Source organism: Benincasa hispida, chromosome 6 (assembly GCF_027475165.1).
Source record: "Benincasa hispida cultivar pf3 chromosome 6, pf3_genome.v1.1, whole genome shotgun sequence".
Lineage (NCBI taxonomy): Eukaryota > Viridiplantae > Streptophyta > Magnoliopsida > Cucurbitales > Cucurbitaceae > Benincasa > Benincasa hispida.
Genome location: NC_143483.1, coordinates 28264308 through 28287026, shown reverse-complemented (window position 1 = coordinate 28287026; position 22719 = coordinate 28264308). Strand labels below are relative to the sequence as shown.

At 37.2% G+C, this 22719-nt stretch overlaps 1 protein-coding gene across 2 annotated transcripts; it reads right to left on the bottom strand.

Moving 5' to 3' along the window:
• Positions 1 to 12490: 12490 nt before the first annotated feature.
• Positions 12491 to 21984, bottom strand: FAS1 (chromatin assembly factor-1 (FASCIATA1) (FAS1)). Of its 2 annotated transcripts, none has more exons than XM_039035032.2 (13): positions 21689 to 21984; positions 21076 to 21559; positions 20437 to 20536; positions 18159 to 18306; positions 17955 to 18078; positions 17456 to 17811; positions 17052 to 17372; positions 15262 to 15343; positions 15010 to 15150; positions 14370 to 14783; positions 13425 to 13562; positions 13002 to 13047; positions 12491 to 12919 (listed from the first exon to the last, which is right to left on the bottom strand). In XM_039035032.2, exons 2-13 carry the CDS (start codon positions 21547 to 21549, stop codon positions 12762 to 12764), a joined length of 2502 nt encoding a protein of 833 aa, XP_038890960.1. In that variant the 5' UTR covers positions 21550 to 21559; positions 21689 to 21984; the 3' UTR covers positions 12491 to 12761. The 2 variants fall into 2 exon arrangements, with proteins under 2 accessions (XP_038890960.1, XP_038890959.1); XM_039035031.2 differs by having other exon boundaries at positions 21076 to 21588; positions 21689 to 21810.
• Between the last annotated feature and the right edge of the window lie 735 nt (positions 21985 to 22719).

Below are 22719 nucleotides of genomic sequence, written 5' to 3'. Positions count from 1 at the left end.
TTTTCACATTTCGTTCTAGGTTAGAAGGGAAATCTAGAATGGGGTGTGACATTTTGCCTTTGAGGCATGACTCGTACACAGGTAAAGAATTTTCTTCTAACTCGTTTAGAAGTCCATTCTTCACCACTGCCACAGCTGAGACGATGTGCTCGGTTCCAACTCGCAACATGGTTAGTGGTCCCAGAGTCTATAATCCAGGCAAAATCATCATTCTCCACTAAACAAGTCTCCAAAACTAGAAAATCATATTTACCTTAATTGGCCTTCTTCTTCTCAGCCAAATAACGAGGGCAGTTTCGCTTCAAGTGCTGATCCTAGTTGCAATAGAAACACTTTCCCTTGTCAACCAGCACTGGTCGCCTATCCTGCGGAGCGGCAGGTTGTGGGTTAGCAAGTGTCTTCCCCTTCCCCTTACTACCCTTCTTCTTCTTCCACTTATTGGTGTCAGAAGAAGAAGGTGCAAACTTAGTTCCAGAGGTCAAACCTCAGTGGAACTTCTTGGAAGATGAAGCAACATTTTCCTCACCAACCTTCTTCTCCTTGCTTTTTAGCAAGGATTGGAATGTCTGGAACTTGTTGAGTTGTAAGGTTGTAATCAACCCTGTTCGGAATAGTGTTGCTTACGAAATGAAGGAAGCTTTCTGATAACAACTCCAGAATAATGCTAACCTCGCTGGCCTCATCGATGCTCGACCCGTTCATCTCTGCCACATTGAAGTGGACCATCATGTTCAGAACATTTTCACGAACAGACGTATCATCTTTCATTTTGGAGTTGAAGATGAATTTAAGAGCGTCGTGCCTGAGTTGCGCGGATGGTTGTGGGAACATTCCCCACAGGGACTCCATGATCTCGCGTGCAGTGATCATGGGCTCATGCTTCTTGGCCAAAACGTCGTTAAAGCTGGCCAAGATATACACTCAAACCTTCTCGTTTGCCCGTGTCCATTTCTCATACGTCTCTTGAACATTTCGAGTGGCGTTGGGAGGTGGAATAGGAGGAAAATCCTCCATAAGGACGAACCTCAAGTCATCGATGATAAGTATCGTGTTAATCGTATTCTTCCAACTAGCCTAGTTCTCGCCAGATAGTTTATCAACAACTAAAAATGCAAGAGTAACAGTAGCCATTTTAAGAAAGTTGGTGAAAAAAAAAAAAAACTTAATGAGTCTACTTGCATTACCACTTTTAACACCAATTAAGTTTTAGCAAAATAATTCTATTGTACCCTAAGTGATTTCTACTTTGCAATAATACTCCAGTGAGGCAGAACAAAATTCACCGTTGGGTGATCAAGTGCCCCTTCATTGGAATGAGATATTCTCAACCATTAGATAGAAACAACTCCTTGTAACTGAATCTAACAATCACTATTGTGTAACAGCTGAATAACTATCCTGTATTGTCACTCCACGATCATCTAGTTTCTCTTCAGCTGTCGTTTAGTAAATCTCATTCACTTAACAACCACCGTGAGTCTTTTTCCGGGAATAGAAACTCTCGCAAAATCATCTACTAAATTTAAGAAAACATTTTTTCTTTTATCTCACGATTATCATGAAACCACCAATAACCTCTCATTCAATTGGTTATTAGAGAAAAAGAGATAATTATCCAATAATTAATATTATTATAAATATATATGATAACCAACTTACTATACTATATTTATAACCTATAGTTTTAATATTGCATCTCATAAAACATATAAACTATAGCTTTTTTTCTATTTCATGGTACTTAATGTAAATCTCATTTACATTAATCCTCTACTTCATACACCACACTGATCATATCATATATAATTGAATTACCTCTTGTCAATTTGAACATTTCAAATCAACACCAAGAACTGATTCTCAACTTGAATCCATTGACCTACCAAGGGGACCTTATGAATCTGTAGCTCGAAACTCCAACGCAACGTGAATAACTGACTAAACTCTTTAGTCACGGGATCCACCATCCGTTAACTGCCAGGCATTCCACTAAATACCGACAGTTGAACTCTCCTTACTACAGATATATTATGTGTACATTTTAACCAATCAACAGTGTGATAACCCTTCACAGATCGCTCGTAAGTATAGCTGGGCCAATAACTGTTATGCCCCTGTAGTTACATCTAACTCCTTAAGTACCACTGATCTCTCTAATGAACATAAGTCACAGTCCTACTATGACTGAGTCCTCTCTTCCAAAGAGAAGTTGTGGCCACTATGTTCAAGCTCCGGAATCAGCCCTTAAGGGAGCAATCTATCTACTTATCTATGCTTCGGAGAATGAGTGAATTCCATCTTGTGTAACGGAGTTCCCAGCTCCAAAATCTGACAAGTCCCCAAAAAGGTAGACATGTTGAGTTGGCAATCTGACCACTCTCACCCATATGAATCAAAGGACCGCCCTCAAAGGCAGGAGTTTCTAAAACACTCAGGATTGAGGTCATGTCACCTATGGTCGTTTAGGTGAGATGTAAGTCTTTAGTATCAACGACATTATATACAGAGACTAGTCATCTTGTGGTCCGGTCTTATACAAACTCTTTGTATAGGACACCCCCGCTCGCATGTCTCCACATGAATGGTTAGGATCTACCATCTGTAGTAGTTCACAAAACTTGCAAACCTCAACAAAGCGAGCCATATCCATAGTGTCATCAAGATTAGGTATCCTTCTTTAATTCTGATACTACAGACCTATTTAGGTTATCACTTAGGGCATGATCCACTTGTATATCTCATATATATGCTTAAGTTTTCATACAATAACCATGGAGCGTTGTTTATTGGATATGAGTAAATGCCGAATAAAATAATGCTTATTTTATTCATAACAATGTGTATAGATTACAAACTATAAGACTCTGGGAGAATTAGGATACCAATCTCAGCAATCACCCATTTGTCCTAATGCCTCGGGAGACTAATGTACAATAAAAGATAAATACATGTACAATATACGATAAACTAGGGCATACCCCAGTATCATCTCCCATTTGTCCTAGACAAGATGTCACATGTCCCGCAGACCCAGACTCTCCAGGTGACCCTCGAACACTTTAGCCATGAGAGCCTTTGTAAATAGATCAGCAATGTTATGCTCCGATGCGATCTTCGTGACTATCACATCACCGCGATGCACAATCTCCCTGATCAAATGGTATTTTTGCTCTATATGCTTGCCCCAACGATGACTTCGAGGTTCCTTCGAATTTGCCACAGCCCCATCGTTATCACAATAGAGAGTGATCAGCAAATCCATATTTGGAACAATTTCCAAATCTGTAAGGAATTTCCTCGGCCAAATAGCCTCCTTAGCTGCTTCACAAGCGGCTACGTATTCAGCTTCCATAGTGGAGTCCGCGATGCATCCTTGCATGATGCTTCGCCACACTACAGCCCCTCCATTCAGAGTGAACACTGACCCCAACGTCGATTTGCGAGAATCTTTATCGATCTGAAAGTCAGAGTCTGTGTATCCTGTAAGGATTAGATCCTTATCTCCATACACGAGCATGTAGTCCCTCGTTCTCCGAAGATACTTTAGGATCGCCTTGATCGTCGTCCAGTGATCAAATCCTGGATTGGATTGATACCGATTGACAATCCCTACTGCATAGCAAATGTCGGGTCTGGTACACAACATTGCATACATTAAGCTTCCAATAGCTAAAGCATAAGGAATCTGTCTCATCCCCTCAATTCTTGAGATGTCTTAGGACATTGATCCTTAAACAATACGATTCCATGTCTGAAGGGTAACAAACCTCTCTTGGAATCCTACATCTTGTACCTGATCAACATTTGATCGATGTACGATGCCTGAGACAAGGCTAACCTCTTGTTCTTACGATCTTGAATAATCTAGATCCCTCGAACATACTGTGTCTCACCCAATTCTTTCATTTGGAACTGGGTAGCTAGTCGCTTCTTAATGTCAGTCAAAAACCCTACATCATTCCCAATGAGTAGGATATCATCCACATACAGTACCAGGAAAGCTATTGAGTTGTTGATGATCTTCTTGTAAACATAAGGCTCATCGACGTTCTGATCAAAGCCAAACGACTTGACCGTAGTATCAAATCTAATGTTCCATGATCTAGACGCTTGTTTCAACCCATAAATGGACCTATTAAGCTTGTAAACTCTTTGCTCTTGATCTGGAACTACGAACCCTTCTGGTTGAGTCATGTAGATGGTCTCCTCAAGATTACCATTAAGAAAGGCAGTCTTGACGTCCATTTTCCATATCTCATAATCATAAAATGTGGCTATGGACAGGAGTACCCTGATAGACTTGAGCATGACAACAAGTGAGAAAGTTTCCTCATAGTCCACTCCCTCAACCTAGGTATAACCCTTTTCCACAAGTCTAACCTTAAAGGTTTGCACCTTTCCATCTACACTTCTCTTTCACTTATGGATCCACTTACACCCTATAGGTCTTACGCCATCAGGCGATCCACAAGCTCCCAAATGTTATTGAAGTACATAGAATCCATCTCCTGGTTCATGGCTTTAATCCATTCATCCTTGTCAACATCCTCCATTGCTTTCTTAAAAGACAATGGATCCTCGACCACATCATTAGAAATGACGTTCTGGACTTCAGTTAAATTCATGTAGTGGTCTGGTGGGTTCATAATCCTCTCACTACATCGAGGCAGTCTCAACTTTTGAGCTGGTTGACTAGATGTACTAACCTCAACAACTCTTGTTTATCTGTCAGTCTGTTCAACAACTCTTGTTGAACTCTCAATAGTCTCAGTCAAACTAGAAATCTCACATAAAACAAGCTTACTTTGTGGCTTATGATCCCGTATGTGGTCTTCTTCCAAGTAGCATTTGTAGAAACAAACACTTTGTTCTCACTCGAATCATAGAAGTATCCACCCCTTGTTTCCCTGGGGTAGCCTACAAAGAGGCAAACTTTCAAACACAGTTCCAACTTCTTTGGGTTAGTCACAAGCATATGGGTCAGACACCCCCAAATCCTAAAATGATGTAAACTACCTTTACGGCCTCTCCATAACTCGAAAGGTGTTTTAGAAACACTTTTCGAGGGAACGTTGTTCAGAATGTAGCATACAGTTTCCACTGCAAAACCCCAAAACGAGTCTGGAAGATGATCATAACTCATCATAGACTAAACTATGTCCAACAAGATTCTATTTATCCTTTATGATACACCATTCTGCTAAGGTGTACCTGGGCCAAGAGTTGGGACGGAATCCCATGCTCTATCATATAGTTCTGGAATTGGAGGTCCATATACTCTCCACCACAATTAGATAGTAATGTTTTTATCTTCTTACCAAACAAGTTTTCAACTTCAGCCTTATACTCCTTGAACTTGTCAAGGGCTTCAGATTTACATTGCATTAGGTAGAGATACCCGTACCTTGACTAATCATCTATGAAAGAGATGAAATATTCATGCCCACCTCGAGCCTTAACATTCATCGATCCACAAAGGTCAGAATGTACAAGCTCCAAGGCTTACTTGGCTCTGTAACCTCTTCCAGTAAAAGGTTGTTTGGTCATCTTGCCTTCGAGGCATGATTCACACACCGGTAAGGAGTTTTCTTCTAAACTCTTTAGAAGTCCATTTTTCACCAACTGCTCAATCCTATTGAGGTTGATGTGACCTAACCTTAGATGCTAAAGATGAGTGTTTTCCTTAGGAGAAACCTTTGGTCTTTTAGTTGTTGTCGCCGTAACTAAACATTTTAGTATTAAACAAGGCTTTTATGACTAACGGCCTTAGTACATATAAGTTACTTTCCATTGAACCAAAACCAATCTCCTTTCTATTCTTGAAAATAAACACTTTATTCTCATAAAATGAGACGGTATAACCTTGTTCAATGAGACAAGCAACCGAGATTAAGTTCCTCTTGATATAAGGAACTACGAAAATATTATCTAATAACAGATAACGTTTCTTGTCCAAAAATAACTTCAGCCTGCCTACACCAATAGCTGAAACAATCTCACCAATACCGACTCGAAGAGTCAGCTCTCCCTGTGGCAATGTTTTCCAGGAACTGAATCCTTGTTAAGAGGAACTAACGTGATTAGTAGCACCTGAATCAAGGATCCAGGCAGAATCATCATTCTCTACCAAACACGTCTCCAAGACCAATAAACCAGATTTACTGTCTTTAGACATTCTCCTCTTTTGGAGAGTAGTGGATCAATATCAGAACCTAAATAAGCAAGAACAATTCTCTTCTATAAACTTCAACAGAGTCAGTAACACTTGCTTCCTCTTCCTTGAGTTTAACTTGGGAACTGACACTACTGGTTTTGTCATCCATCCCTTTGTGCTCAAAAAGTAAGAACTGACATTCAAACAAATTTTGTAACGAGTCCATGATCTCACATGCAATGACCATGTGCTCAACCTTTTTGGCCAAAACATCAGGTATGCTAGCCAATATGTGAAGTCGGGCCAATGAGTTAGCCTTCATCCATACCTCATATGCATTACAAACACATTGCGGTGCATCAAGGGTCGGAACTTGAGGACATTCCTCAACCATAACAAATTCGAGGTTGTTTACCACGAAAAAATGTTTTACAAGACTCTTTCCATTGTATGTAATCAGTCAAATTAAAGACTTTAAATGGAAATACAAACATGTTGCTAAAAACAAAAACACATTGACCTACATTAGGTTTTAAGCAAATACCCATTGTAAAAACAAACAACACCCAATAAGGTTCAGCAAAACTAACATGAACCCCGTCTGACATCTAGTTTCGCAATGACGCTTCAAAGGTTTAGGAAAAAATCCGTCGAATGGAGGTCAATTATCCCTCCTCTAAATTGAGAAATTCTCAAGTAGTCATTAATACCAAAACAACTTTTACTCCTATAACGACTAGCCATCATTGATTTGGACAAGAAATTATTAACTTACTTAACAATTTTTCGTAAGTATGACCCACCATTTTAGGCCCTAGAGATTCGCCTCAAGCAGCCAATCTGAAGAGAAAAAAAATCGATTGAGGCAAAACCTAAAGCGACCCTATCCATTTCTAGAATTCGCTTTGATCTTGACCAACTGCACAAAACCCATCCGAAGGGGGACGCTCCCAAGGCACCACGAGGGAGTACAGAATGATCTCACGGTGTGAACCAATGACAAAACATGTTGACACACACCCTTCATCCACTTATTATAAACACTCTCTCCGTCCACCTTGATATTGACTCATGCAAACATCATTCGAAGGGGGATGCTCCCAGGGCACCACGAGGCCAAGCATGAATCTCACGACATGAACATTCAGGGAGAAACGTGAGTGGAATCATTGACATATCATATACATCTCTTTCTCCCACTGAGTATTTTATAACCTAGAATTTAGTGTAATTAGAAAAAACACGGCTAAGAATTTTAACTAAGTGACTTTTTAGATTTGCCCAAGAGTAACTTTTACCTTGAATAGTTGAAACAATTTTTGATCATCATCCATTAAACACTTTAACGGAGTCTTTAACCAACTGTCGCATGCTTGCAAAAAAATCTATCTAATTCACCTTTCCAAGTAGGTTCCCAGGTAGGGGTGTTCCGTTTTCATCAGCTTAAGTACCCCAGCCTAGTCAGAACCCGCCTTAGACAAAAGATCCCTTATAGATAGATTTAATACAATTTTAATCTTTTATGCCAATCAATTTAATCCTATTAAACCAATTTAAAAATATTAAACTAGGTTGCTAATCCCATTAGAACTTTGAACTTAGGTCTATCTCAATCCAATTTTAAAACCCTTTTAAAACATGAGTTCACCTTAAGTCCGCATGCAACTCTTTCTTATTGATTTTAGTTCTAATTTCTATTATAACGCTTATAACAGAAACAACCAAAACACATTCACAACGCCAAGCAAACACATTCAGGGCATTCATAACTTTTACAAACAGCCTATGTGTCATACTCCATGCATTGTTCATTCATTGCTACCTTTTTATATAACTTTTATACAAGCAAGCAACGAACCAAAAAAAACATGCTTCCATTCACCTTTATACTATAATGCTTATAATGTAAAGATGATGCATGAATATGCTTACTGCATGCACAAATATAAATCTTATATTTTATGATGCATGCGCATGCTCTCTTGTAATTTCATCATGCAATATTATAACTCTTATAATACATGATGCATGAATAATGGCACAACCTAAGGTGGTTTTCAAATCTGTATGTCAAACACTTTTCCATATAAACCATATACAACTCATGTATAATAAACAAATGTTGATGAACCGAGATAAATTGCCTCAAATCCTCAAAAAACTAAAGCTAACTATTACAAATACAAAGAGTCACCAGTTCAAACAGGCGAACCGGGTCTTGAACCGTCCAGTTGAAGTTCGCGTGTCTCTGCTGATCATGCACCAAACACCTCACGATCGTCTACACGAAAGAGCAAACGCTTTTCTCAATCGTTTGCCTACGCTTTCAGAGCTAAATGATCGTTTAGCAACGATCATGTACCTTTTACTATGCGATGAAGCACGAGGTACACGATCGTGCAGCACGCTCTGCAATGCAAGCCTTATACGATCGTCTAAACGATAACGATGAGGTGAAGCACTATCGTCTAAACAATCGCTGAGCGAGCCCCTTCGTATCGTATACTGCGTGATCGTGTAGTCAGTGACTATGTGATGAGGCATGCTAACTACATGATCGTTTAGCGCGCACCTTTTACTAAACGATAAGCATCAAATACTCCCACTCGATCATCTATCTTCAGCATCTACGTGATCAGGCAACCAATGCTACGCGATAGAGTAAACGATTTACCGCATCGTTTAGTAAATACTACATGATCACATAGAAAAATCGACACGATTGTTTAGTTAAATCCTAACAATCGTTCACCTGAGGCTACACGACACGACCAACTCTTGGTCTTCTTCTTCACTGAGAACCGCATCTCCATGCTTCGAAACTTTATCACGAACAACTCGACAAACTCAAACACTTTGAATTACAGACTCGATAGCATGTTAATTATGCCCAAATATGCAGGGGCCCTTACAAATTAACACTTTGTAATTTAAAAAAAAAAACTTTAAACATAGGCAATTAACCCGTAAACATTCATCAATGCCATCCATAAACGCAATGCAGAAAACCCACCACGACTGTAAAAGAAGTTCAAAACAGAAGTGAAATTTGGAATATCAGAATAACCTGTCTCTGATACCAATTGAAGAAAATCGGACATGAGGATGTTCATGAGCAGCGGAATGATCGTTCCAAATTACATTTGTATTTGAACATACACAATTACAATCGAGAAACGGAAACTTACGATCGTGCACAAAACAAAATTATAGCATGCTTTACTAAGATCAAGGGAAGAATGACATATACCTTTGAAGACTCATCTTCAACACCCTTGATCACGAACGCTCGTTCAACCAGTAAGATGACAACACACGAATGCTCGTACACCACGACTGCAACACAGAACGATCACAGCAACCACAAATAGAATGATCTCCAAGACCACGAACACAACGAACGGCCTTCAAAAATCTTGACTATGTCGAGTTGAGTACGACACCACCACAATTGCTACCTTGGTATTCTCGGTGTGAAAATCTAGAAGTGTGGGCTTTGTATGGACTTGGTTAGACGAAGAGACCGGAGGAACAATCGTGTAAACGATTGAGCAAGTGGGAGATGGTAGAAGTCTATCGTATAGACGATGCCCAATCGTTTAGAAAAAGCATCGCAATCGTTTAGCAAAAGCTCCGTGATCGTTTAGCTATCGGCCAGCTGAGCAACTATCGTGTAGTGTCACTCCACGATCGTCTAGTCTCTCTTCAGATTTCGTTTAGTAAATCTCATTCACTTGACACCCCCGCTCGCATGTCTTCACGTGAATGGTCAGGTTCTTTCATTTGTAGTAGTTCACAACACTTGCAAACCTCTACAAAGTGGGTCGTATCCATAGTGTCACCAAGATCAAGTATCCCTCCTTAATCCTTATACTACAAACCTATTTAGATTATCACTTAAGGCATGATTCACCTGTATATCTCATATACATGCTTACGTTTTCATATAATAACCATGTAGCTTTATTTATTGGATATGACTAAATGTCAAATAAAATAACGCTATTTTATTCATAACAATGTGTATAGATTACAAACTATGAGACTCTGGGAGAATTAGGAAACCAATCCCAACACTTAAACATTTACAATCATACAGAAACGATTATGCATTAAAGATAAATTACATGATGGTTCATAAAAAAAATACAAGGGATCAAGTGACAATACTTTTGAAGAACTCTTTCTTCACATATTCCCTCGATCGGTCACCAACGCGTCGAACAGCACGAACGCAAGAGCAACTGGAACTTCCTCGATCACCAACGAGTAAACTCGATCCTCGAACAGACGGACACCACCATAAGATTATCTTGATATTCTCAGTGTGAGAATCCAGGAGTTGTGGGCTCGGATTAATTTTGGATAGAGGCAAGGAGGAAGTGAAGGAGTAAACAATCGAGTATTGGACAGAACGATCATGTAGCAAATGGAAGTCTATCGCATAGACTCGACACTCGATCGTATAGTAAAATGCACTATCGTATAGTGAACTCGATGCTTTATCGTTTAGTCTCTCGATTAGCTATCTGATAACTTGTGTCGTCGATGTTGTAATGAGATTTTTGAAATCATATTTATTTATCTCATTGTTAGCCATAAAACCGTGTAACCACCCACTAAGGGGGGTTATTGAAGAAAAAGAATTATTAATTATCTCAAAATTAATAAATTATAAATAAATACAATAACTAACTTATCATATTATATTTATAACCTATAGTTTTAATATTGTATCATATGCAAACATATAAACCATAGTTCTTTTTCTATTTTATGACATTTAATATAAATCATATTTATATTAATTCATCTAATCAAATAATAATGTATCAAATACACCATATCAATTATATTATATATAATTTAACTATATCAAATTCCCTTTTGTTAATTTGAATATTTCAAACTAACCCAAAAATTGATTCTCAACTTGAATCCATTGAGCTACCAAGGGGACCTTATGGACATGTAACTTGAAGCTTCAACGGTACGTGAATAACTGACTAACCTTTTTAATTACGATATCTATCATCCATTAACTGTTAGGCACTCCACTAAAGACTGACAGTTGCACTCTTCACACTATAGATATATTTCTGTGTCCATTGGATATAACCAATCGACAGTATAATGACCATTCACAGATCGCTCGTAAGTACAACTCGGTCAAATTACCGTTTTGCTCCTATAGTTACATCTAACTCCTCAAGTACCACTGATTCTTTTAATAAACAATATATAATAGTCCTACTATGACTAAACCCTTCTCGGGCCAAGAGAATGTGTGGTGTCACATCGTTCAAGCCCCGAAATCAACCCTTAAGAGAGCAATTTATCTACTTACCTCTGCATAAGGGAAGGAGTGAATTTCATGTTGTGTAGTTGAGTTCCCAGTTCCCTAATCAGATGAATCTCCAAAATGGTACATTTGTTGAGTCGACAATCTGACCACTCTCACCCATGCAAATCAAATGACCGCCCTCATAGGCAGAAGTTCACAACCCACTCAAGATTAAGGTCATGTTGCCTATGGTCATCCTAGTGAAATAAAAGTCTCAATTATGAACGATGTTATATAACAAGATTAAACATTTTATGGTCTGATCTTATACAAACTCTTTTGTATAGAGAATTCTATGCATGTCTGAATGATCAGGATCAGATCATTTGTAGCACTTTATAACATTTGTAATACCTATAAAACGAGTCACACTCGTGGTGTCACAAGGATAAGATATCCCTCATTTATCCATATATTACAGATCATTTAAGTTATCACTTAAAGCAAGATCTACTTGTATGTCTCTACATACATGCATAAGTTGTAATGATAATCATAGATCTTAGTTTATTGATTTGTAGTTAATGCAACTAAAATATCTCACATTTCATAGACTGAAATGAATACAATATCATATATTATAAATCACAAAATATTTGTTCATACAAGTGTTTACAAACTACAGACCCACACAAGATTTTGGACATCAATCCCAACAAATTCAACTTGATACTCTAGAATTTGATATGGTTTGAAACAAGATTGTATTGCACGCAATTTGCATAAAAATTACAGTCAAACGAATGAAGATAAAGACAAGAAAAAGAAACACAGAGGTTTACGTGATTCGACAAGATGGTGAAATATTATAGCTCAAATGAAGTTACAAGATTAGCCCGAAATGTTTTTTTCTGAATTAAAGCCAATTGATAGGCTCCAAAACTAACAATTCTGGCAAAACTTGGAAGGTAAACGGTCCAAACACAATCAACCCCATCAGATGAACATAACTTGGTTAACACGTGCAGTTCATTCAGCAGCAAAACAGAACAAAAACTAACTGACCCACAGCTTCTTATTGCTGATTATACTTGAATCCCAACAAAAAAAAAAAAAAAAAAAAAACTTCACATTATACAACAAGACTACAATGTTTCTGTATCACTTAGCTTCATGATTGGCTCAAAAAAATATATTTTCCAAACTAGAGGGCATCCCTTACATTTGTTTTCTTTTCAAACATTTCAGAGTTCAGTTTACAACAAGATTCACAAATATCTGGGCTTGTTATGGAAGACAAAACCTGGTAAAAATGAGATGATGCTATTGCTGATTCGTGCAAGTTCTTTGATCTTGGACGGCTGAACCTGGTTTCAAAGATTGAGGTGAAGTTTCATTCGGATTAATACATTTTCCAGCAGGTGGCAAGCAACGCTTTGAAAAAAATGCTGCAATAGTTTTTGGTCTCCGGGTACCTTTTTCTGCAAATAAAGAAAAGAAGTTAATCCATACTGAGTAAAATACACATGGTCATGTCTACACAGTCAAAATCCTTGTCCAAACCTGGAGATGCCAAAACACCATGTTTTTCCAAGATCTCCTTCTTAACCTGCATACATTAGATCGTGTTTACTGGTAAGTAAGATCAAACAATGGTCAAAATCATGAAATAATGACTAAAAATCACATCTAAGCATCCGCAGTCATCCATGTCACAGGGTAAGTGAAAGTTGACATTCACGAACAGAATCCAAATTTTGTTACATATCAGACGGACAAGCAAAAAAAAAAAATCTCCTCCAGAACAATTTGTAGATCCTATGCATGCTCAAAGTATTTGAGAGAATAAAACTCTTTTGACTTTTAAAACTTGGTTCCAAAACTGTAGTCAAACAAGAAACGACCAACTATTATCACACCTCAAAAGCATCAATGTATCAGACTTTCGCAATCTTAAAGTTACAAATTTAGAACCAGTTAACCAACCTGCCATCGATTTTCTACGAAATCAGATATTTCCCGGACTTTGTTTCGCAAATGAGATTTTGGTACATTGGGGAACTTGTGCTGCAAAGACTCAACAACTTTGTTGATGCCCTGTGAGCAGGACTGAATAGTTGAAACCTGTTAAAAGATATATTTGTCAATATCAAGGATCAAATATTAAAGTACAAGAGAAGCATAAACTTTGAAGAATCAAGACATCCAGGCTAGCAGCTAAGAAACATGCATACAAATACAGCAACACCATATCCATTAAACTTAAGTTCAATAGACTTGTTCATACTTTTACATATTTCAATCCTCTCAAACACAGTAAGAATCTTTTAACACTGCAGGAGTTCAAAGTAGCTCATAACTGAATTAATCTCACGAAACAACATAATGTAAAGATTTAAAACACATACGTGAGTTCCCTATTGCAACGTCAACTTTAAACTTAAATGTCAACAAGTGTATATTTCTTGAAGGATATTACACTCTTCAATAACTCAATAAAGTAAAAAGGCGCAAGATAATACTCAAATCTCCACAACCATTAAGATAACAAAATCATCTGAATCGTCATTTCTATGAATTTTTAGTTTCTTAATCTAAATATTTCCAACTTTCAACAATAGAGTTAACATTTCTTTCATCCATATCTTCAGTTTTTCTACTGAACATATACTACTGCCTTGACTCCTTCCCATGTCCCTACCATAGACAATGTTTTTAGAAGAAATAAAATATTCAGCAAATCATCTGTTTGCAACAGGTTTGAGTATAAATATGTTAAACCATATTCACCATGACACTCTTTCTCAATAGAGTGTCCATGCTTCCTCCTATTTTGGTATCTGCAAAAATCCAATCTATTTTTGTATTTTTTTTTTTCTAAAACAATTCATGAAAGCTAATATTTAACCATTCAGGATACACAGAACTTACAATTGCAGTCATGTCTGAATCAAGGATAGCTGAAGTCGAGATCTGGGTGCTGGTGCCATTGTCCTTGTCAGTTGGGGTGCACATCTCTGGATCCTCATCTGCCATTCCATCAACTGATATCTCTATGGGACATCCACCCTGCATCAAGCGCATACTGAGAGCTGCTAGGCAAGTCTGCTCCAGCTTAGATGTGCCATCAAGATCTTCAGCCATTAGCAAACTATCCTTCTCATGCGATAAATTTAATATAATCAAGGGCTGATTTTTTCTAAGTGCAAGGCCTGTCATGTTGTAGAGATGCTTTTGCTGCTTAAACAAACTATAAAGTTCCTTGCCCTGCATATCTTCCTTAGAACTAGGTGAGCTCCCAACCTCATCAGCATCATCAGTTTCCATGCAGTCGAGTTGCACACCCTGCAAGCTCAAAGGGACATTGTTCAGACATGATAAAAGTTCTTATGAAATATGTAAAAAGATGGAATTAACTCATCCCAAGACTGACCCATCTAACCAATTAGTTCATCTAAAATATTTTTACTTTAGGGAACATGAAAAAACAGATTTTGGTTCAATTCATGTGCCAACCCATTCCTCTAGCACCATTAAAATATTAGATCAACTCAGCATCTGTGTTTCACACCTCATTTTCTGAGAGATATCCATCAGGAACAAAAAATCCATCTTCACTCTCTTCATCATCCTCGGCTTTTGCGCATCCTTCCTCTTCTAGATTTTCTTCATCATCCTTATCACAATCTGAGAGGCTTTCACCAGGATCCTCCTGCAAAATGAGAATAGAATTCTGTAATACTGAAATATGAAATACTTGGTTGCTGCTCAAAAAAAATAAAAATAAAAATAAAGCTGTAAGCAAAAAATGTGGATGCACTACCTCTTCCCATTCTTCATCACTGTCAACATCATAATCCAAATCTGGGTCTTTCCTAAAAGGATGGCGTGGTCCAACAACATGACTGGAAAAAGTTGTAACAGCCCAAAGATAAGTAAAAATTTCAAAAAAGTTCAATCAGTGAATCTAAGGGAAACTGACAAAACGAACAAAAATAAATAAAAATAAAAAATAAGCCCAACTTTCATTGGAAAAAATGAGAATACGAGTGGGTAAACACTCAGAAGGGAAGAAAGGCTACAAACCAACAGCTCAAAAAGAGCCAATCAGGGACAAAGCTGATATAAAGCAACTCTCCTCCTTTGACATGGATGCCCAAAAGAAAAACATTACACCCAGCTAAAGACCGAACCTCCCCTGATCTCTCCATACCTTTAAAAAACCCATTTCCCTCAATACCCCCATAAAACAGAAAAACTACAATAAAATAAAAATGAACAAAACTGAAGATACTACCAAGTCTTGATGTCTTTGTGACCTTGAACAATCTCTTCATGCTTGGTTCAGCAAATTCATTAAAGCAATGAAAGGACTGGTTACAGTTAATGTGAAGCTAACACACCTCATCCGTTTTCACTCTAAGAATAACAACTTACGATCATAATCGCCTATGTTGATGATATAAAAATATTTATAACCGAGAATCATTATGCACATATCTGCCATATTAATTATTAACAAATATTTCGTTAAAGATTTCAAAATAAAAGACCTAGGATGGTTGAGGTATTAAATAGGTGTGGAAAATGCTAAATCCACTTAAGGAATATCACTTTCCATTCAGAATTATATTCTTGATATCCTCAAAGATACAACACAAACCAACTAAGATACCAAGGGAACCAAATGAAAACTAGAAAATGAAATGCAAATAGTTTGTTATTATGCCTTTTTTGTAATAATCAGCTTACATTTTGGATTGGAGCCTCATTACGTAATTCAGTGTTGGGTCTTTTTTGTTCTTGGTTGGTCTTTTTTGTCCTTGGGCTTGTTTTTCATTTTTTCATGTCCTAGTATATCCTTTCATCTATCTCATAAAGGATCAATCATAAGCAGTAGGTACAACTCCATTTGCTTATCTCATACTCTCTCTAACATTGCTTTTGCAGAGCCACTAATAATTGATTATGAATGATCCTTTAAGATATTTAAATACTGTTTACTTGAAAAGACTCCTAGTAAGGGATTGCTTTAAGAAGACATCTTAAGAAAAAGATTGAAGTTTACTCGAATGTAAAGCATATGCCCATGTGTGGCCCTTTGTGCTTGGACTGTGGGCACGGCCACCTAGGGGTACCCCCACACGCTACACATGCAGGCAAGACACCCCCCTCTAGAGTACATAACCACTTCAAGATTATTGCAAGTATGTGGGAAGAAATTGTTTCTCCTGGCATAGCAATTTTAAAAAACCAATATATCACAACGCAATGAGGAAGTGAAATTGTGGATCATTGGTTGAGGCACATGGAAAAAGATTAGGTTAAAAGTATTAACATAGTTAAAGTTCAAAATGGAAGATCCATAGTACTATCTTTTGATAGTCAAACTGTAGAAAGTATTGCAAAGAATCATGTCCATGCAAAACTATAAAAAACACACAAAGATAGATGCATTATATCAAGAAGTGTTGAAGGTGGAATCATATCTCCAATTTTCATCCTGACCAGTCCCCAAATTGTCAATATTTTGATCAAGGCTCTTCCTAAAACTTAATTTGAAGAACTAAAGATCCTAGCTATGATTGAGAATTGTGATAAAAAGAAACTTGCCTCTTTGTGGACCAAATTCCATAAAACGCAGGTCTATAGCTCTTTGCAAACTGCAGCAACTGTTTTCCTCTGTTTGACTTCCTGACATCAAGCAAAGTACTGCATAACTCTGTCTGGCTGGTTCCAGCACCTATTATTTGTTCTTCCCAACCATCTACAAGCCTCTCCTCACCCAATTCATCATCATTAGCTGATTCTCTGCCAGCTGAAAGTTTAAGTTCCTTGAACAATTCAGACTTTGGCTTCTGACGAATGCCCCAGTGCTTTTTTCCTCTTGATCGAACTGAATGACCTATGAAGCGCCAAGAAGACAAATGCTGCCTGAAAATAGGACATGTCATAAATATAAGACCTTGAGAAAGTCACGGCTCTCAGAAAATGATACCATATGCATCAAATGATACCTGCGGATATCAACAGGAATGATAACATCACTTGAGGAAAATGTGCAGTCCATTAACTGAGTGCAAGCCTCTGGCATGTTTTCACTCTTTTTACTCAATGGAACTGATGTAATCAATTCAGTTGTTGATTGGTCATTTTGGCATGACAGACTAGGTTTACATTTTTTAAGAAAGCGCTCCATTAAGGAAGCTTGCTTCTGTAAAGAAAGTTGCTTTTTAAATTCAGCTTCTTCCTTCTCTCTACGACGTTGATCTTTTTCAGCATCTTCTTGTTGCTTCCTAAGTTGTTTTTTCATTTCATTCTCTTCTTTTTCTCGACGCTTTTCTTCCCTTTCTGTCACTTTTGACTCCTTTTCCTGGTTTTAAATTGTTTGTGCAGGCAAGTCACTTGAGAAGCCCAAGACTTGATACAATTTTATTGAAGACCAAGACAAATTGAAATGCCATTACCTAGGCCAACAGCAGGAAAATGATAAATTTTAGATCACATAGTACTTACATTTTGCAACTTTTCCTTTTGTTGTTCCTTATCTATTCTCTTTTTCTCCTTTTCAGCTTCCCGCTGACTTCTCTCTAGTTGTTTGACCATTAGCTTCTCTTCTCGTTTTGCTTCCTTCTCAGCCCTGAAATAAGAAGTTTAAATTAAACAAGCAATATATAGGAATACAAATGTGAAGACTTAAAGAAAATAAAAAACTCATACATCTCAGTAGCAATCTTCTGTGACAACCCATCCACAAGTACACGGATCTTGGCTTCATCAAATACTTTACCAAGCTTTTCTGATGCTTTTGTGAACTCTTGAATGCAAGACTGATCAGTCTCTGACTTAAGTAGTGTTGACATCATTGCTGAAATAAGACAGACATCATAACTTAAAAACGGAGGAAAAATCAACTAAAAACTCCAGAATCAAACCATTAAACTAAGCCTCTAAAGAAAAATCATGGAGAAACGCTGTCATAAGGAACATTGTAAAAAGGAGGGGAAAAAACAAGAAAAAGACAACAACCTCTTACTGTACCCATGCCACGGTAATCATGCCTTATTTAACAAAAGGGAAAACTCGCTACATCTATCGTTATTCCTAGAAACTCGTATCCGACAAGTTTGGGGTGAAGATCAACTTTTAGATATCTTATTAGAATGGAAATTGTTAGATTCTATAAGGGCATAAATATCTCTCAAAAGAAATAAGTACTTGAACTTTTAAATGAAACTTGTAGGTTATGCACAGGAGCAAACCTTCTAATGGATCCTAGGTCAACTTCAACCTCAATAGCCAAAATATTCCTAATGAATAAGAACAGTACCAAATATTGGTAGGACCTTTCTACCTTTACCACGCAAATCCTGCCATTAATTTTCTTGTTAATAAACTCAGTTCATTTATAATTAGTCCAGAAGTGAAGGAACATACGCAAGTAGTTTATCAAACATTGAAATATCTAAGAATCCCTCAAACAGAAAGCCTTTTACTTTGGTAAAACTAACAATCAGCTTTCATAAGATTGAACAGGTTCAAGAATTGAATTGAGATTCACTTCTAGATATTGCACGGACTTTTTTTTAATAAGAAACAAACATGTATATTCCAATAGAAACCAGAAAAAAAAACAGTCCAAGGGCAAGGGGTTGAGAAGGCTCCCCCCGGAACACTAGTTAAGAAGAGCCTTTCAATTGTTAAAAATCATCAAAAGGCTATAATTACAAAAGAATTTGGTGCAACCTGTGCCCTACCAAGAGGCTATATGTTTGAACAAAAGCCCAAAAAGAATCAAAAGAAGCATACTTATCTACAAAAATTCTACTATTCCTTTCTTGCACAGATGGTTAAAGAAACATGGTGACATGGAGGGAAAAAACCAAAGAAAATGGTTCTTAGAAGCAATGATGAAGCTGAATTTAGAGCTTTGAGCACAGGAATTTGGCTGGACCACTGCATGATTCAATAGAATTGTATTGGATAATCAAGCATCAACTGTGTCCAATGTCCATCATAACTGTATGAAGCATGGCGAGATCAACCATCACTATATCAAAGAGAAAATAGAAGCAAAAGGTGTCTCTTATGTACTCTCCCTACAATAGTTCAGATGGAAAACATCCTGACCAGAGCTCTTCATAAACCAATGTTTGAAGATTAAAAGTCCAAGTTGGGTCTAATTAACATTTACTAAGTTGAGAGGGGTGTTACTTGTAGAGTTATTTTCTTTATAGATACAGACAAGTTTCCTTCTCCCAAAACCTATTTGGAGAGATAAAGCCCTTAGCTGTTTTAATTCCAATACACGTTTTCATTTTTTTGGATAAGAAATACACATTTTCATTTTGAATAGTCATCTTCTTTCAACCTACTACAAAACATCATTTACTTGAACTTTAATAAAGATTACATGTTACGACACCCCCGCACTATAAAGTAATCGAGTAATAAAACTTAACACAGTTAAAAGAGTTCCCCAGAATAATGGTCAGTGGAAAGAAACATTGGGTAGGCTTGATAACCTGAAACACAAGGAGATAGACATCCAATTGAGCCTGATTCCATGAAATACAACTGGTTTGCCCTTTTACCTTTAAACTCTTACCCACAGATAGTATTTAATCCCACCTCATACACTGAAACGTCTACAATAGTTCACCCATAAATATTTTAGATGGGTTGCAAATTAATCAAGTTCTTTCATACATTATGTTAGAACTTCTCTCCCAATCTAGGTAGATCACCATGTTTATAACTATATATCACCATTAATTTGTAAACAGGAATGTCATTCATTTTTTTCTCTTATCCAAGGAGCCACAACAACAGCAATTACACAGCCAAAGCGGCAGTTACAAACGTCAAAAATTTCTCTAGCTACCAGAAAAAGAGAGCAACAGTTAATTTTCCATAGATCACTTATGAACCCAAAACCAGAAGAGTGAAGAACAAACAAGCTTGTGTTAAACACACACACACACACCAAAAAACCTACCCGAAAGAACAGTGACCCTCTCATGAATCTTTTTCCGACATGTGCGGCGAATGTTCAATATTCCACGGGTGGATTTTGCCATCAACTTTAGATCCCTGGTCTTTAAAATTAAAGGGGAAGATCAGCATGAAGCACTGGACAATAGCAATTAATATATATAGGGAAGTTCAACCAAAGAAACTAAACTACACAAAATTTCTAAGAAAGCCGTCAGACATAAAGAACAGATGTCCTGCTCCTATTTACTAAAGATAAATAATGTCGAAAACAAAAGTGACGAGAATTAATTATGGGGGCAGAAATTATATGTTGAGTGTATCGAGTAACTCAAGGAATTTCATCAGAACATAACCACTTGAACAAAACCATGACAGAATGTTAGTTACTCTCTTAAATTGGAAATTAATCTTGAATCGGACTGCATACACTCGCAACAAATCGGAATGACTAATAACTAATACGGGGAACCAACAACAAAGCCCTGAGTTCGTCTTACAATCAGTAATATACACCAAAAGATACTACTAATTTGGTTAAAATGTACCTCCCAGAAAACGCAACTAATTCAAAGATGGCACGAGTACGATACCCAACATGCAGAGATAAATAAGAAAACAAACGATATGGATATAAAGGTACCTCCCAACACCATAGACACTCTTTAGAGTCATCTTCTAAAACATCCGCATCAGCGTTAGGCACGCCATACATAACCCTCCGACCAACAAAAAGAACAGAAGCTTTCACAGATGCAACAGTCACTGTTTCCACTACACCACCACGATCTATCTTCCTCATCTTCTCGTAAATCTCATCAACAAGCTTCGACAACGGTAGTTCACTCTCTTCCATAAGAGCAGCAACAATCGAATTACTAGAACTACATTGGCCTAAATCAAGATCCACTTTCTGACACTTAACTTCATCGTAATACTTAAACAAACTGTCAATTTCCTTCTGAAGGCCATCGATCTTCGCCTCTCTCTCTTCCTTGTCTAAACTCCCTATTTCCATGCAACCCCTCTTCCGCTTCTGGACCTTCCGTGGCCAAGTTTGGCCATCCGTAGTCGAAGGCTTCGAACACTCATCAGAGTCCATTACCACCGCATCCATACCCAAGAAACTAGACATGCAAAAGGGAAAATAGAAACCCTAAGAGTTCAGACAGAGCAAAAACAAAAAATCGAAATGTGAAAGGGGGAAAACAAAATCGAAAAGACTGGAAGAAGATGAGACCATAGTTGAGAATTACCTTGAAGAAATTAGAAGGATGAAGATTGAGTTCTTGGTTCAGAACTGTTGAAGGAATTTTTCTGTGTTCTTGATTTTGGAAGAAGTGTAGGTGGAGACAAATGAGTATTGCTTTGACAAGAAAAAAATAATAATTTTAAGTCAAATAAACATATATAGTATTTGGGAATAATAAAGAGAAATGAAAATTAAAAATTAATTTTTCCCGCCAAACGAAATTGGCATCGATTTGGCTCCAAAATTGGCCTCGCTTGGCGCGACGGGGTTCTATCTGGTGCGAAACCTCTACAGTACACTAAATCGATTTGTTGCTTTTTCCTCTTTATTATTTTCCTTTTTCTTTAGGAAAATTATGATGGAAAATTTATTAAAGGAGGGAAAATTTGTACAGATGGCTCAGCTTCATGGCCAAATAAAAATGGACTCAAACTTCGAAAATACTCGAAAAATGACTTTCTGGTTATGTCAATCGCGTGTGAAATTACTGCTTTGATCTCAAAAATCACGTTTGATGTCTGATGCTTGATATCACTCTCGCGTTTCTCGCTCCAATATCTAGCTTCTCGCTCTAAGACCATGTTTACCAAACCGTAATGAAAATTGATGTAATTATAATATATTCCATTTATAGATCAATTGTAATGAGCCTGAATCATAAATGTAGTTGGATTTTTTTTTATCGCCTTTACTTAAAATTGTGAATTTTGATACATTTACCGTTACCGTTCAAACTGTAACTGTAACGATAGTGATAATAGCAAATGTGTCGAAATTCATAATATTTTCTTCTGAGCAGTAACAATAACGATAATAATACTACATAATTTCTAGACATGATTGAATTGGGTACGCTCCATTTGTCAATCAGTTTATGTTTTTTATTTTAGATTTGGAAGTTAGTCTCATGTGTCGGTGCGAATATGTAACACAAATAAATAACACTAAAGGTAGGGAAATGATATAGATGGCCCAAAATAAAAGGCACAGATGAAAATTGGGTTCCCTTCTAAAAACCAATAAATTTTGACTTTC

Excerpts from the sequence above, each read along its gene's own strand:
- FAS1 (XM_039035031.2), bottom strand. The coding sequence starts at position 21,567 with ATGTCTAGTTTCTTGGGTATGGATGCGGTGGTAATGGACTCTGATGAG. Across the intron at positions 18,307-20,436 it reads GAGGGTCACTGTTCTTTCGG|CAATGATGTCAACACTACTT; the intron begins GTAGGTTTTTTG and ends GTCTTATTTCAG. Across the intron at positions 17,373-17,455 it reads ATTCCTGTTGATATCCGCAG|GCAGCATTTGTCTTCTTGGC; the intron begins GTATCATTTGAT and ends TCCTATTTTCAG.